Genomic DNA, 17,601 nt, shown 5'->3' on the forward strand with positions numbered 1-17,601 from the left:
GTGTGTGTGTGTGTGTGTGAGAGAGAGTCTGATATCGAGAGCTGTTTTTAGGAATACCAGACAAAGACGAAGAGGGAGGCTGGATCCAGGCTGCATCCGTCTCGGGACTGCAGAGGCACCCAGCGGTAGCCTGGAGGTGGAGAGGGAAGGGGGCATGAAAAGAAATGTATGTATAGCTGCTAAATATATGAGCATCATATAGATACACGTGAGCATTCCCATAAAAACCGCAGCACAGAGCGGAGACCAACCTTCAGTAATGCTGACATGGTGAATGAAGGGAAATACAATAATACTCACACAATGTCACCTGATGCAATTTAGCTCTTCATTTAACTCCCAGCTCCCACCCACTGTCACTCTTTCTGCCTGTGCGGCTCACCTTTCTTCAGGCTGGTGAAGGGCAGAGTGTACTGGCCCACGAACTCACTGCTGAGGAGGCCGGTCTGATCTCGGACACAGAAGCGGATGAGGCAGAGCTCGGGGACGCTGATGCTGAAGTTCATGTCAGCATCCCAGTGAGGATTCAGAGCTGTAATGGTAATCCGAATTAACCATTTCATTACAACCAATAAGCACTGATGGGGTTTAGTGTCTATGATAAATAATTTTTTATTAATAATGAATCACATGAGCACTTGTAAGTGAAAGGGGTCCCTTACAGGGACGAGCCCACAGAAAATTATCACTGTCTTGTTTACAGTCCACAACTCTACTGTTCTGGCTCAGTCTCACTGCTCTCTTAGCAGCAATGCTGGCAGCGGTAGGCAGGTGTTTTTATTTTTTTTTCAAAACCCCCCCCCAAAAAAAACAAAAGCCCTAAATACCCACTGTATGCTAACTGCAGACTGACAAAGTTAGTAACTATTTACTTTAACCAATTCAATTCTGTAATTCCAAATTTTAATGAACTATATCACATCTCAAAATTAAAAATACTCCTAGGAGAAGGAGACTGGGCGTATCTTACTACCCAATATATGTCAACATACCTGAGGGAATGACCTAGCGACACACACAACCACACATGCAATTTACTGTAAATATATATTTAATGTATATAGATATAGATATATATATGTATAATATGTATATAGATCTTCGTGTTGTTCTTTTGTTCTTTTTTCATGTTATTGTGCACTTGGTTAAATTGTACTTTGATGCTTTGGCAACAGTGTTTTTTAAACTTTCATTCCAATAAAGCACCTTTGAATTTGAATTTTAGTAACTAGCTGGTGAACATAGTGCATCATTTAGTGGCTAAAGAGTGAGAGAGAGATTTCACTCAAGAGTTGGTAGAGACCAAAACCAGATCTAAAAGGTGGCCAGAAACCTGACTCCAAATGGATGATAATGTTTCATCTGTTTGTCAGCAAGTTTGTCATGTCAGTGTTGTGTTTGTAGCCTGTTTCTGCTCAGCCAAAGTGGCCAAAATGTGTTACTGTAAGTTTAAAATAGTACGCAAAGTTACATTATTATAAAGCCAAAACTGCAGACACGAACTAAAAAAAAAAGGCCTTTCTGCAAAAACTTGTTTTGAGAAGTGATATTCAGAATGTTGCTGACGAGGCTCTCATGCTTAAACTGTCACAGCTTAAGCTCTTCTTTAATCACAGTGCTCTGAAGCCACGGGACCTTCACAGTAGAGGACATGGAGAGGGAGAAGAGCTGCCATCACCAGAGTATGAGTAAGAGACAGACCCATAGAGAGGTTCTGCTATGAAAGACTCTCATTCATTTATTCAGCATATTGATAAACAAGACCCAAAGTCCAAAGCCATGTCAGTGCCTATGTGAGGCTGCAGTGGTTCTTTGAGCTAAATGTAAACTTCAGAATGCTAACATGGCTGATGTTAAGTAGCCGTAATATTTACCATGATCACGAGTGTATTAGCATGCTAACATTTCGTAATTAGCACTAAACCAAAAAAAATTCAGACCTGCTGGTGGCGCTAGAGGAATCAAGAAAGTTATTACAATCCATCCTGAATGTCTACAAGAGTTCCTGGCAACCCATCTAGTAGTTGTTGAGATGTTTCGGTCCAGACCAAAGTGGTGAACTGACCGACAGATGGACCGACAGATTTATAGAAAAATAAGTCATTACCAGAACAGCATTACTGTCATCAGGACGGAACATGACGAGCGTTATTTGGTTCAGTTTTGCAGTGACAACGGAGGAGAGAACACATAGATAACTAATGAGTCATCTCTGCTGCAATTCACAATCCATTTCTGATTCTGATTCAAACCTGTTTTGTCCAGGTTTTTATATAAATCCATTTTTGTTTGTATTCACCAATGACCTCATCTGTTTCATACTGTAAAATGATTTTATGAGTTATGCCCATGCATAAGTGCTGTTCGCCCTCCTGGAATCTTTACCATCTCTCCTACCCTCTCTCTCTCCCCTTCGCCCCTTCTTTGTATCATCTCAGCGGCAGCAGTACAGCGCTGTATTGCTTAATGTTATGTGTTGGGTATTAAGTTCATTTTCTTGTAGCCAATTTTGGAAATTCAGGCTCCAATTCAAAGGAGACATACTGCCTGTTTAGGGCTGAACACCACCTGAAATATGAAAGGTTTGTCAAAAAACTTGACAGTTGAGGGATTAACGCCCACACTTGAAAGTCTGGTGATAGTTACGGGCTGTAAATTTAAGACCCAAACAGTCATTTTCATAGTTATATTTGAATGTTGGTGATATGGTACCGTGATACCATTGAAAACAAAAACTCTGTGTATGTATGAGGATCCAGCTGAAGCCCTTCATCCAGTGTGCAGTGACTGTCTGTTCCATGTTTTCAGTCATTGTAATAGTGCATGACAGACTTCTCTTCAAAGGAAGAAACTCATCAGCACATTTCTCTTCAGAAGCCCGACAGCAGCTGACCGGGAAACAGATTTAAAAGGAAGAAAAAGAAAACCTTGCAGAAGCCAGAAACTGCTGCTGTCATTAAAAGCTTCCTAGAATCCAGTTGAGGTGGTTTCCACGTTCTCACTTGAAGGTTTACATTGTCCTACAGTATGCTGGTACTGTGCATGTTCTCAGATGACATTTGTATTTCTATCTGCATTTGTTACTATAAAACCAAAGGTGGGCAAGCCCTTAGTCATGCCTGCTGCATGGCTCTGTGGATGGCAATGTCGGCCTGTCAGTCCACCACCTTGTTCCTGGATGGATGGATTGCAATGAAGTTTTGTACAGATGTTCATGGTTTTCGGAGGATGAGTCCTACTGACTCTGGTGATCCCTTGACTTTTCCTCTAGTGCCACTATGAAGTTGACATTTGTGGTTTTGAGAGAAATGTCTCAACAATTTTGGATTGGATTACCGTGAAATTTTTCACAGACGTTTTAAGTCCCCCTCAAAACTCAAACTGAGGCTGTAGTTTTGCAGGTATTTGGTACCATTGTGTCTAAGTACAGCCTCAAAGAGCAGCTAGTGCAGCTGCTCTGTGAGACTCTAAGTCTTATTCTTCTACGCTTACTATTTCAATACTGATGTATTTAAGTCATTTTACATTTTACAACATCTTTTTGTGGCCATTTGTAATGTGAGGAACTGTCACAATGTCTAAACTCAGAGAGAACAAATACAGCCCAAGCCTGCAAAACTCACACGAAATTGAATATTTTCAGCGGAATCTCACAGATGTTAAGTTAAATCTAACAAAGGATGTCTGAGATTGATGAAAGTAGAGCCATGTCTGTCAAAGTAGAGCTGGGCCAGTCAAGCTGTGTCTTGAGATGCCCGAAAATGAGCAGTGTACAGTTTGCATTACAGTACTTACAATTGTTTTTGACGGTATGTGTGTTTTTTCTGCGGGAGTCAGATGCAATCCCATGAGTCTCCACTCTGACAAAGGGGTCCAGAGCTTTGCCACTCCTGGGGACAGGTAGGTTGGACCCATTGATTACCTGGGGATAATCACATACAAAGAGTATAAGAATGTAATTTAAACCAGGGATAAACAGTAAATATAAAAGGAGGAGGGAAAACTGGAGAGCCAGTAAGAGTAGAGAAAAGGAGAGGAGAGGGCTGTAATTACACTCGTCTGGAGAGAGGCCGTCTTATCTGGGGTGCTCGCACACTGAGCCGTCCCTTCCCCGGCCCTGATCAAAGTCAAACCTGCTTGTACTTATCATGACATGCCCCGCTTGGCACTGATGGAGCTTTACAGTGTCCGGCCCAAAATTACAGTCCCTTTCCTCTCCTGAAGTCATGCTACAAAACACTCTGCATGATGCTCCTTCAAAACAACAATAGCCCATACTTCTGAGCGCATAGATAGCTGTTTGGAGTTCTCATTTCATGAAGATTTGAAAACGGACCATTTTTTCATAGTTGACAGTTTTATGCTAAATAGACTCATTCAAGCTCAAGGGGAAATATTGTTTTCCTGAGCAGATGAATAATTTAATCTTAAAAAATTGAAAACCCAACCCTACCTAAGTTACAACACTGAATGCTTCTTGTGACTCTGATTCCCACTGAGTTGAGAGCTGAGGCAAGATCACAGGATTTTCCCTGAGGTGATCAAATAATACAGATTGATGATCTGAATAAACAAGTTTAGGGTTTGTTTTTTTTTTGTTTTTTTTCCCAGGGCATCCAAAAACGGAGCACACCACATTTATATTTCATGCAGTTTTGCTGGGAAGATGTACGATGTGTGTACATATTCCATTAGAAGACGATGCCTGATGTGCTTTTGTTTAACTTGTGAGAGTCTATACATCCCCATTAAGTGTTGTAGAGGTACAGCAGAGCCAAGAATAACAACAGAAACACTTTAAATCAGCAGGTACAGATAGAGCTGAGCCAGTCAAGCTGTGTCTTGAGATGCCCCAAAGAGGCCAAAGTACAGTTTGAAACATATAAACCCACAAAGTTTGATTTGCAATCCGTTTAAAGGTCAGTTAACTAAAATGAAAAATTCCACATTTTCTCACTACTCTGTGACAGTATCAAGCCATGCAAACAATTCAGCTTTTATTTATTCAGGTTTTGCGATCTGAGTTTTCTGACACCACCCCTTACAACGGAGATGTGTTGTGTTTGTGATGATTACATTGAAAATGGCATTTAAACAATTTAAACAGCAAAATCTTTTTTTCCATAAACAATGCCCCTGTTACTCTGGATACACACGGGACTCTACACTTTGACAAAAAAAAGAACAAAACAATATGAAGCACTTGTACTGTAGTGCTCTCAGCATGCATTTAGTTGTTTAAAAGGGATGCACTTCCAACTTTGATGACATCGAGCTCTTGTACCTATCAAGTTTGAATTCACTTCATATAAGTTGCTTTTGACAAAAGCATCTGCCATTATGTAATAGTGTTCAGACTTTACTGTCAAAAGTTTTCATGAGAATTATTTCATCAGTGGAAAATAGTTCCAGTGAAAACTGTTGAGCGTGTGTTCTGTGGGTTTTTCCGGTGTAACAGGGACAGTGTTTCTGCAAAGAGGGATTGCTCTTTGATTTTGTAATTGCAATGTAAATGAAAAACAAAGTCCCATTCACCTCTGTTGTATTGTGGGGGAGGCAGAAATGTTAGAGACAGATATCTCAAAACCTTAACAAATAAAACCCAAAACTACCTGCATGGCCACACACCACTAGAGGTGAGTAATTTGGGTGAATCGACCGTTTAAGAAGTATTTTCACTATGATTCATGGCTGTTCATAAGACTGATTCCAGCACAGTAACTATGATGTTCCCTTGTCCCCCTGCTCTGCAGTAAGTCTCTATCAGTCTCGTGTGATCCCAGGCAATTCCACATATTGTCTTTGCTGTACAAAGCCCCAGATATCTCTGAATCCCACCATTATGTTCTGTACATAAGAGCAAATTGTTGTATCTCTGTAATTGGACTTATCATGTGTGTGACTGTACTCCTTATGGGCACACTATAAAGATGTAACTTGATGTAACTTCTGACTATGTTCTCTACAGCTTCAATCACCCTTTGTCATGTAGCTTAGATACTGCACATTGCAAGTGCTGCTATAACTGTCCCCCAGGATGCTTAAAAAAATGGAAAAGGGATGATTTATTAATTTGGGCCCTGGGTCTAATTGCATTAGATCATCCCTCTCTCCCCTTTCCCTTTACCTTCTGAAGGAAATAATCTAATTAAATACAGGCACTCTCCGGGAGTTTTACATCATTGTTGGTTCACAGCATCCGGCAGGAAAGCATTTATATGGAGGCAGAGAGTAAGATGAGCTTCACTACACAATGCCCTAGATTGGGAGGCATAGAAACCAAATACATGCACGTTAAGTGCACACAAACACACAACCACACACACAGTCCTCTAACATTACACCTTAATCCATAAATCCACCCTGAGTGGATTATTCAGCGTTCAGTGCACCATAGCTGTACCTTGAGCAGCAGGTGTGTTGGTTTTAGTCTGTGCTGGCTACAGCCCGGATCAAAGCTCCTCTGACTGGACATGAGCACTGCCGGCTTCAGGATGTATCCACAGCCCCCGTTGTCCTGGAAACGGCCATCATTAAGGTCCATAGGCAAACCCAGAGACTGGAAATTGAGAGCCACTGCAAAACACCACGGGACAGTGTTGGAACAATGAAAACTGGGTGCCACAGAGCAGTGGCTATAAAAATGTATTGGAACAAAATTGAGAGTGCCTAAAGCTTGGTAAAATAAAACGAGCTGCACGAGATGATCTCTCTGCATACCTTCCATTTTCTAAAGCTCTTGTCCATTCTGCAGGAGGGAGCTAAATTGTACAATGACTTGAAATGTTTCCACAACAAAGGCGTACATTGCATCAGGGAGGCATTCAAAATCACCAACTGTGCAATGAGTGCATGTGTGGTGGGATTTTCTGCAGTGCAAAGCTCACTCTGTGTTGGTATGTGTGCTGCAAAGCTGTGCTGCCTTCATAGATTTAAATTACGGTCAGCCTGGAATAACATAAATAATGCAAAATATTTATATATTTGTATTTTGTCCAAACAAACACTTTGCAGTGCATTCTTTCCTATGCTTTTCATGTGTTCCACAGGAGCCCAGTGAATGCTCCGCTCATCTGACTGTAATTGATCGATCCGGGCTGCTGCTTTGTACCGCAGTCTCCTGCAACTGTGAAAAGTGCCGATCACCATCTACACAGCTGCCACCACAGCACGCAGACAGTCTGCCTAGCAATCAGCGGGGCTCCATGTCAGAGTCCGTGGCTGGCTGACTGAGCGATGGTGAGGGATAAGGAGGATGTGTAAAGACAGGCAGAGGGACATGAACACTGGCCAAGACGGTACCAGCCAGATCAGGGTAGTGACTTCAAGCTCATGGGTGAATCATACATTTCCACGTTTAATGTTTATGTAGGATTTTTTGAGATTTCTCTTGGCCATTACTACTGCACTGCACAGGAATGTGATATGGAGGTAAGTCCATCGCTCATGCTGGATGCTAAAGAAATGATAGTTGCACGAAAAAACCAAGCTCTGACCCAGACAAAGATGCAGTTTAAAGGGGAAAAAAACACATTTAGCAGGGTGCAAATCGATTTAGAAAAGGTGTGATAAGGACCAGGATAGGACTTGCTCCAGGGGAAAAAAACAGATGAGGTGGTCAGGCTGTGGACTAAAATGTTCTTTTCACTGCTAATCGACAGGACCCTTGGCCAGGTTGCCCCCTTTGAAGTCTGACAATATAAGTTTCCAGACTGCATTTTACTCTGTTTGAAAAGCTTGTAATGGTTTGTCTTTTTTAAATTGATGTTTTCAGGGTTTTCATTTTGACCAAAACAGGTATTACATTTGGCAAATAAATACGAATAACGTACGGAAAATCTTTGTTACCCCTTTTTAAGTTGACATATTTATTATTAATTAACATATTTGTTACTTTTTAATAGCCCTTTTTATTGTCCAATTATATTCAATACATTAAATACCTAATCATTTTTATTATTGATAGGTTAAATTATTAATCATCCATCTTTTTTTTTATTAATCTGTGACAAATTAGGTCCAATTAATAGAATGCTATCTAACCGATTCCATGACTCTTGCCATCCTCCATAACTGTATATTAGATAACACTGCATTTACCATATGTATAAAGTGTATATAGTTGCATTAACCTTCTGCATTTGGAAATTTGTAAAGGTTCAACAAAAGATGTGAACATCAGCATTGTTTGCTAAGTTATAAAATTCATTTCAGATTCCTGTGCCTAAATAAATTGTGTATTGTGTAAAATTTTTACTATATATCTAATTTGTACGCACAGACTGTGTTATAATAATGTCTTTACCCGAATTTGGACAGGCATATACTTGCTCCCTCCAACTCACCGAGCTGTGAGCCAACGTTCCAAAATTCCTGAGGGTTGTAGTTGGACGAAGATGTCCTCGAGCCTGCCGGGTAAATCCTGCTGAGGAACTTCTGGTTATGCTGAACAAAATCTGTACCTGAGAGAGTCGATGCACAACATTCAAAGGTCAGATGTCTCCTCTGACACATACGTATTAATGAGGAAGTGCAGAGATTCAAACTTCACAGGTGTCATTCCTATGATTATGGACATTTTAGTCTAACTATGTGTTAGTCACAGTGTGATGCAGTGATCCGGTGAAAGCAATAGTATAGTTATAAGAAATCACTTTTCCAATTTGTCATTTTAGATCAAACTTCTTGACAGTGCAGATATGATTGTTGGATTTCTGTTTTCTTAACTTTATTGATGAGTTGCTTTTGTGCAAAACATTAACAAAAAGAGGATCCTGTAAATAAGATAGACAAATTAGTAATCGTTTTAGCTTAGTGTCAAATGGACATTTTTATAGAATACCTGAAGAAACCTGAGGGTGAAAATGACAGTTTGTCCTGATCAGGTTTTCATGTCTGAGTAATTATCTTCATTCTGGATAGACTAAAAAAAAACTAGCACGCAGCTACAGCCTGTACGTGATCATACCATAGCTGTGTCGTTCCCCTGCAGGGCTTGACACTGACAAGAGACTACAAGGTTTTTTTCCAGCTTCACAGTAGATGAGACTGTTCATGGTCCCTGCCAACCAAGCCAGCCAGCTCATAATGTAGCTGTGTGTCTAGGAAAGTTTCATTTCTCTGCATCACTCTGTTTCTCCAATATGCTGCCGCGCAGCAGCGTGATGACAGTTTAACTCATTATCTGTTGATTCGAACCTCTGTGGGCTCTTTTCACTTCCCCAACAGTGGGAATATAAGGCGCATTTCTGGGCTTTCTGCTGTTCGGCTTTATTCCCTAAAAGGTACTCCCTATGTCGTACAAGTCATGTTAAATATGCTTTCGCTAATACAGAGGGTTATGGCCTTGGGTATAATTGCATTTCTTGTCCAAAGGGGATCTGCAGGGACTTCGCCTTTGAGCTCAATGTGATTATAAATCATGTGAATCTGCTGGGCTCACCAGAATGATATTTATTAATATCTGCCTTTAAATATATGCAGCCTTTATTGTTTCAAAATCTAGCTTCCCTTCCCTTGTCTCATGATCTCAAATCAATGAATGACATTTTACCTGAGGCTTTGGCTAGCTTGCGTGCCTTCTTCTCTCCCATAGACGTGTTCTCATAGTAGTTCTGATTATCCTTAGACTGACTGAAGCTGATGAACTTGACAGACCTGGTGTATATGACAAGGTCAGATAAAGCCTCGGCCACCACTATCTTCTTCTTCTACTCATTAAATTTGGGGTAGAGGGGAAGACAAAACCAAAGTCAGCATTCACTAAACTGCAACAAATAGTGTTGAAATTACAAGACTAAAGCTTTATGTTTTTGTTCTCATGAAAATGTTTATATGTGTTTTAAACTGATCTTGCCCTGACTTACTTCCTTCTTTGACCCTGCCTTTCTGGGAGACCAGAATTTTTCTTTGGTTTGAAGGTCCTCATCCTCCTCGTCCTCCTCATCGTCCTCCTCGCCCTCATCTACACTCTCCTCTGCCTCTGTCCCTGATGCATCCTCTGCCTTAATCTGAGGCTTTAGCTTTTTATTCTTGATGAGGATCTTATATTTCAGGTCCTGGCATCCCCACAAAAACAGACATAGTGTGAATTCACACGTGAATAATTGCAAAGTTATCTTAATCGTTGGCACACACATTCACACCAAACTCATAAAACAATCACATAGATAAATCAGTTAAGTAAGCTCTGAATTATCCCTGTTCCTGCATCCTTAAACTTAGGACACAAACTTCATAGGACTCCTTTTGCACACGCCACCCCCTCTACGATTTGTCACAAAGATACTGGTCTTCAGTAGAAACATCCACATAACATAGCCAGATATCCCAGGATAAAGAAGCAGAAAGCAGCAGGTGTTCCAAATCACTGAATGATACATCTGCTGCTATATTTCACCTGCCTGGCTACAAATCTGTTAGTGCTCTATAGGTCTCTCCATGCAGATGAGCAGCAATAGGCTAAAAGTAAAAGACATTATGGTCTCAAATTTGGAAGCAGCTCCATGGTGATCCGCACGGCAGGAAGTCACCCCGTCAGTGCCGTAGTATGCATAGACAAAATATGCAAACTAATAGCAGATCTGCCAACATTAACAACCTGTAAGAGTCCATATAGTATGAAAATTACAAGCTTCAGAGCATCTTTGGCATTGCACTCTTTCATTTTTCATTGATGTTACACAAAATGAGACAGTCTGGAGAGCTAGAATAGAGGCTTTGCTTATGTTGATGTAATTTAGGATATCATATGAGGTTCTGGAACTTCTTGAGAATTTTGCCTCATGTTGACAGTAAAAAATAAAGTAGAGTAACAACTTCTTAATGAACTATGGCTTATTAAAATCCTACAATAACACTGTATAATGAATAAATACAGACACAACAATTGGGTTTGACATTTGGTAAATAATTTAAAATATCTGCTCTAACTGGTTAGAGTGGAGTATAAAGAAAGGAAATAATGGACATTGCATATTGGTTCCACTTTCATAATTGGATAACAACTTGGGTGTTAAGCTGCATGAATGTGAAACACGAACACTAATTCAGTGAGGGGTTAAGAGTGAAGATTAAACCACTAGTGCTGAGGCTCCTATGTAAGCCCACTCCTCCTGAGTCATAAAGATAAAAAAAGATATGGGAGATATGGGGAAAACATATTAGATGCAGACTCGGGATAAAACAAAACTTATTTTTTGCAGTAAATTCCAAGGCAGCAGAAGTCAGAGGCAGCAAAGAAACTCCGGCGAGACAGTTCACATTCATCCACACAGAAAGATAAATCCTTCATCCTCCTCGTCATATTTAATAGACTGGAGCAACTCTGCCTGCATCTTTCAGGGCAGTCACTCAGAAATGTTTTCAGTGGAGAACCCTTACAGGGCAATCTAAACGAACAGCTCTAGTGCGTCAGCATGTTTAAAATGACTGACACTCCTCACGATCAACCACATCACATTGCATTTTGAGAATCTCTGAGAGATTAAAGAGGGTTCCAAATGCAGACGTCCATCTACCCCTGTGCCCCTGTGGAGGAGAGAGGCAAGGCAAGTCTCACAAAAATGAGGCTAATGAGGCCCTCCGCGGCGACGAAAAGGTCTAATTTTCTCCTTTTTTTTTGTGCTATGACAGACGATGACGCTTTATACATACAAACACTATCATCCCTCTGCCTGCACCAGCAGCTCTGACATTAAACACAGATTTTGCTTCTGATTTATCATTCAGATAGCCAAGCTCTCACTTCTTCTGAGTCTTACATTTGGACTTGGGAGGTCTCCAGTGGTTGGGTGATCCAAGGGAGCGCTCAGCAGCTTCTCCCCCAGGATAGAGATGAGATACTGGGCCATGACCTCCTGCTGCTCCCGGGAGCAATGGTTTTCCAACGACAGGATCACTGGGTAAGCAGACACCTGTCAAGAAATAATCAAACCAGGATAAAAAAAAAAATTTAAAAAAAAGCATCAAGCAACCCCTATTTCCAACAATTATCCTCAAAATGAATGTACTCTACTACTGTCTCCGGAGGGTCTCCACACACATCTCAGAGAATAGCCAGAACCGCTTGGTTCAAAGCGAACTTGCAAGCAAAGCATTACTATCAGAGATGCTATTAATTAGAGCAAATGCAGCTCAGTAGGGACTCCTGAAGCCTGCAGAGACAGGGGGTGGACACTGACTTTGATGCATGGGGCACCACTCCAGGAAATACATGTCATGTAATTGTATGCTGTTACCTCAAAGGCATGTTGCTCCACAGTGGTGATGACGTCCTTAAAGAGTATCTTTGTGGTCAGGGTGTGGCCATGGTAGACTACAGGCTCCATATCTGGCCCATCCCAGCAGTCAATCTCCAGACAGCGACAGCCTTTCCTCAGAGCACTGTGCCACACGCAAACACAAGCATACAGCGCATACAGAGACACATGTACACACACTTAGCTGTGGCAAGGATGTACTGTGTGAGAAATTATAAAAGTGACGAGTTGAGGCACAAACCGATTTCCTTTCCAAACACAGTGTTTCAAGCTTTCTCACAAGTCAAGCCATCATGACAACATCCACACATGTGACGCATTATATCATCACATGACACTGCTATCTAATAATTTATTCCAACAGCTTCTTCGATCTGAGTGGATCTGGATCATCTCCTAATCTAACACCAAAAAAATGTTGCTGTTAAAGTTCCATGTCTATGCTTTCTTTACATTGACAAAAATATGGTCAGGTTTATGTAGTACAGAATGTGTCTTGGCCTTACAAGATATTTTTGTCTGTTGATGGGGGGAAAAAATGATTTCACTTTCAGGGGAGGGGGAATTAATCACTATAGCAATGATACATTTCCTTGCAACTCAGATGCAAAGTTATATCACCATTTTACTCCAGACATTCAAACTTTGAAGTAGTTTGGCTTTTTAGGAATTTGGCCTTTTCTACCATTTAATTGCTGTTTTGAATTTAAATTACATCACACACATCTACGCATGTTGTTAAATACTGTAGTCTTTCATCTGAGTCATGTTTTTCTGTGGAGTCATAAAAAAGTCATGATTATCTCATTCTAAACGGTGCATTGCACAGTATAACTTCTGTGTGACTCTGTAATTGTGAGCCTGTCTACTATATGTACATACTATCATATTAGGATTGCCTCCTGCATTTCAGAGAAAGGATGACTGGAGGATCTACAGTACATCAGTTGGTAGGCTCACTTTAATCTATTATATATTTTTTTTCAATTATGTTTATTTTTAATTTTTATTTTCAAAGAAATTCAATGTTACAAAGAAAATTAAGGTAAACCTTTAGGAAATGCTTTTTTGCTTTCTTTTAAAAAGTTACATAAGACAACTGATACCACTCTCATGTCTCTTTGGTTAGTATGGAACTAGAGCTGGGAAACAACTAGGAAAGCTTAGCATAGAGACTGACCGACTCCATGCAAACAGCTGCTGAAAGTTACTAGCTACCTATGGCTAATGTATGTACAGTGGGTACATTGGTCGTTTAAGCCAACAAAAACACACTGCACAAACTGTCCTGCTGTCAAATCTGCATTAATAAAACCAGGCAAAAAATTCATTTTCTGTTTGAACACACTTTTAGAGGTGCTGGTAGGAGTGTTTTTGAAATGTAGAGAGAGACAGCCTAGCTGCTTCCCCCTACTTATATTATTAATGCTAAGCTAGGCTAATCGTCTCCATGCCTTGATGCACAGACATGAGAGCGGTATGACTGGTCATCTATTTTTCAGGAAAAAGCGAAAAAGTGTATTTCCCTATATTTAAATAATTTTTTTTACAACCTTAAAGCCAGGACCCAATTAACGGATAATTTTAATAAATTAAAAAGTTATTTTTAAGTGAGTAACATAAATGTGGTGTATACATGTCAGTACACACATTTTAAGATAAAGCACTTTGCACAATGCACAATTAAAAGTTTCAGTGATTAATCATACACGGTCATCTAAATGCATCCTCATATTTCTCCATCACTTGCCAATTCCATGTTTCACAACACAGGCTATTGGGGATCATGTTTTCTTTACAAGACAAATAAATATGGTTATTTCATTTTTCTTCACTCTCCCACCTGTGAGCTGGTGCCACCTCCTGCCCCTGCCACTTTGTTGTCCTCTCGAGATGACTCTTTCATTATCTAAGTAAAGCAGAGCTTCCAGGCCGCTGGGTTGGAGCGTTCCACTACCAGACGGCCAGGGCCCTTAGCACTTTCACAGGGACCATAAATACAGCACTACTGCTGCCATCAGCCCCTTTTGTAATCACCTCCATTGTGCCATAAAGGGACCGCAGCAATTTTGCTGTCTGCCTCAGCACATGAGTGGGTCAATTAAATGAGAGGAAAAGAGTCTATCTAGATAACACACATGAAGGTCTGGAGGAGAGACGTTAACGAGAGGATAATGGTGTATTGAGGGGAATTTTAGATCTGTATCAGAGCTAAGTGGTTTTTAAATTGGCCTCATCATTTGTTTGGACCGACATAAAAGAGCAGGTTAATGAAATATCGAGGATTTAGCAGATTAGCTGATGTTGACCAACTTGCAAATAGACTTTAACCAATTTCAGTGCAATTCTGTAACCTCTGCACAGGTTACAGAGGTAAAAACATAATTTTTGACAAGTCGCGGAGGGAGTTTTTCCTCTGGCAGTAGGAGTGGTTTTCTGAAGTGCTGCATCATGAAGAAGAACAAAAGCTGTACTCACACTCACACCGTGCTTTCTTACCAAACATAGGCATCCAAGTGGCTTTTTCCTACTAGCTGATCCCCAGTCAGGTAGGTGTTGTGTGATGAGGAGATGAAGTAGCTGGTGAGAGGCTGATCCATGTCTTGGTACACTGAAGCATGGGTCTGGTCGAACACGCAGCAGTCTTTGGACTCCATGTACCTGAGGAATCCCTCAAATGTCATAGACCTGCTTTCTCTGGCTGGAGGAGGAAGAGGAGCAGAGTAACACTGTCAGTGACAGTCATAATTAGCATCAGTTCCTTTACCCAATAATAGAAAAGCTTTAAAAGCAGAAGTACTGTTCCTAATGTTGCCATATTAATACAAATCAAATGAATAATGAGACTAGGCGCAGTGGTGTTTTGAGCAAAATGCATACTTCAGCATAGTATCATGTTCACAACGACAATGCTAAAATGCTGATGTTTAGCAGGCAGTTTTTACCATGGTCACCATCTAAGTTTAGCATGTTAGCCTGATAACATTTGGTTGTTAGCACAAAACACAAAGTAGGCTGGTGGGAATGTCATTAGTTTTGCAAGTATCTAAACCAAAGTATTGTTGCTGCTGAGACTAAAAGAAAAGTCAGTGGGTCACCAAAGTCATTAGAAATCATCCTTAGAGCACCATGAGTGTTCAAAATTTCATGCCAATCCATCCTCTGGTTGTTGATATTTTTTAGTCGGGAACAAAGTTGAGGAATGACCAATCTTGTCATCTCTAGATCTAGCCACTAGCATGGCTAAAGGCTAGCTCTCTCAAAATGTAGCTACTTGGTAAAGGTTACTATGTTACTTTGTGGACAGTAGTACCTACTTACACAGTTCAAGCCAGTGCAACTTTTTTTAACTGATTATGAAGACGGACACAACTGTAAAATTTTAATTCAAAAAGAAGTGACATCTGAAAAGAGTGTAAATATGCTTAGTCTGGGGTGGATGTACCTTAAAACTCCAACTCCAAACTCTAACTGAATATTCAGTCCAAAAAATCAGCAGCATCACTGAAACAGATCTAGTTCTTTCATTAAAAACTCAAAGGTACAAGGCTACATGTATAAAATCTAGAGAAGAGAAGTCACCTGCAAGTCGTCAAGGAAGGATCGTCAGGGTAAGAAATTACTGGGCTCAAGATTGACCTTTTTCATAGGTCATAGCAGGAAAAGCACAGGTGTGATCAATAACATTAAAATCAATCGCATTCCATTTAGGTGAGCTAATTCCCAGGTCCTGGTGTTGTACATGCTGGCTCATTGTCATGGCTTACTGGAACACTTGATGGAACTCAGCCATCATTAAAAAATATTCTGTTTCACCTGTGCCTTTCCTGCTGTGACGAGTAAAATGCCTGCTATCAAAAAGGTCTATTATGTTGTCTGTACCATCAATGGAAGGCTGAAACTAGAGATTACAACTCATTCTGGTTAAATTTTGGATGAATTCAGCAACTATGGTGTCATAAAAAAAATAAAAATAATATATATATATATATATATATATATATATATATATAAATATATATATAAATATATATAGAAACCTACCGAAAGAAAAGCACTATATGTATTATAGTTGTGGTAGGGGTGCTAGATGAGCTAAAACTGCTCCTCGAAACCCTCTCTTACTCAAAGACTATACCATAAAGTGAAAAAAGCAAGGTCTGTGTTTACACTGCAGCACAGGCTAGTTGTGAGCCTTGTGTTGTTGTTTTCCCTGTTTCGCTGTTTGTGATGGGGTAAATTAGCCCACAGTATACTGGGCCCTGGACAACATCTGTTCTATTAGTTCACCGACATGCCTGATTCTTCCATTTTCCTTCTGTCATTTCAACCACCCGCCTCTGGGTTTACAGCAAATCACTTTGTCAGCCAGGCACCACTGGACCTTAACTTCTGTTATAACTAAATTAGCATGATTACGTGACTGAGCCTTAGTCCTTAAAGAATAAAGTAAATCTTTCCCCATAGTAATGAGAAGCAAGCAGTCTGACATGGCACACAGTTCTCCCCTCACTCACCTGTCTCTTCAATCTCATATCTGTCAATCAAATTCTCTGCCGTCTCTTCATTTGCTGTGAGCTCCATCTGCTCCTTGTGGAGGAACCTGAGGAGGGCGCAGGCAGGCAAAGTCATCTGGCCTGAGGTGTATAATTGGTACAGATGCTGGATTTCAGCTCTCCTGGAGGAGGGGGCCCTGCTTTTCTTCATCCCGCCCTGCACACAAACATTATAGCCTCTTAATCCCTTGTCACTGATCGGGGGAAGTTGTTCTTTAGTTTCTTTGTGAAACTTCCAACTTGTATGAAAAGAGTATGTGGCTACTAGCAATTTACTAAGGCTTGTATTTTTCTGCAAGGTATAATATTCTTATAGGTATTGTAGAAGGAAGACTGCTGAATTTAGGTTGATTTAAAGCACAATACCTAACATTACTCTTCACATTGTCATCTTGTAGATAGAAGACACAGCACATCACTTGTTCTCTAAAAGTATACAGGAAATACTGAATAGAAATGTCAAACCTGAGATGTATCCCAGCATTTACCCAAGCTCACTGTTAAAATACTACTTCTTCCAAAACTCAGCATGAGAGAGAATAAAAGTCAGGGTAGTCACTCTGCACAAAGTTCCCCCTTCTTCTCACCGAATACCCCTCCCAACCACCCCTCTTTGTGTCGATTAATGCCATCAAATACTAAGGCAACGTCTCTGTGACTGTCTCATCTTAGTCCCACTCCGCTTCTTGTCATTCCTCCCAGTCAGTGATACAAAAGTGTCTGGGACTTTCTCTGGCTTTGTATGTGTCTCTCTCCTTCCATACCTTTCATCTCTCTGTTCTGCA

The 17,601-nt window shown here is 40.5% G+C and overlaps 1 protein-coding gene across 2 annotated transcripts; it reads right to left on the minus strand.

The window, feature by feature from the left end:
* Nucleotides 1–24: 24 nt before the first annotated feature.
* On the minus strand, nt 25–15,873 carry LOC120792701 (1-phosphatidylinositol 4,5-bisphosphate phosphodiesterase zeta-1-like). 2 transcript variants are annotated; one of them, XM_040131954.1, is made up of 10 exons: nt 15,706–15,873; nt 14,760–14,961; nt 12,240–12,384; nt 11,763–11,915; nt 9,554–9,710; nt 8,346–8,462; nt 6,404–6,576; nt 3,796–3,922; nt 383–532; nt 25–130 (listed from the first exon to the last, which is right to left on the minus strand). In XM_040131954.1, the coding sequence occupies exons 2-10, from the start codon at nt 14,942–14,944 to the stop codon at nt 48–50; spliced, it is 1,290 nt and encodes a 429-aa protein (XP_039987888.1). In that variant the 5' UTR covers nt 14,945–14,961; nt 15,706–15,873; the 3' UTR covers nt 25–47. The 2 variants fall into 2 exon arrangements, with proteins under 2 accessions (XP_039987888.1, XP_039987889.1); XM_040131955.1 differs by lacking the exons at nt 25–130; nt 383–532 and adding an exon at nt 1,553–1,635.
* Between the last annotated feature and the right edge of the window lie 1,728 nt (nt 15,874–17,601).

The sequence above is a fragment of the Xiphias gladius genome, chromosome 8, assembly GCF_016859285.1.
Source record: "Xiphias gladius isolate SHS-SW01 ecotype Sanya breed wild chromosome 8, ASM1685928v1, whole genome shotgun sequence".
NCBI classification, from domain to species: Eukaryota; Metazoa; Chordata; class Actinopteri; order Istiophoriformes; family Xiphiidae; genus Xiphias; species Xiphias gladius.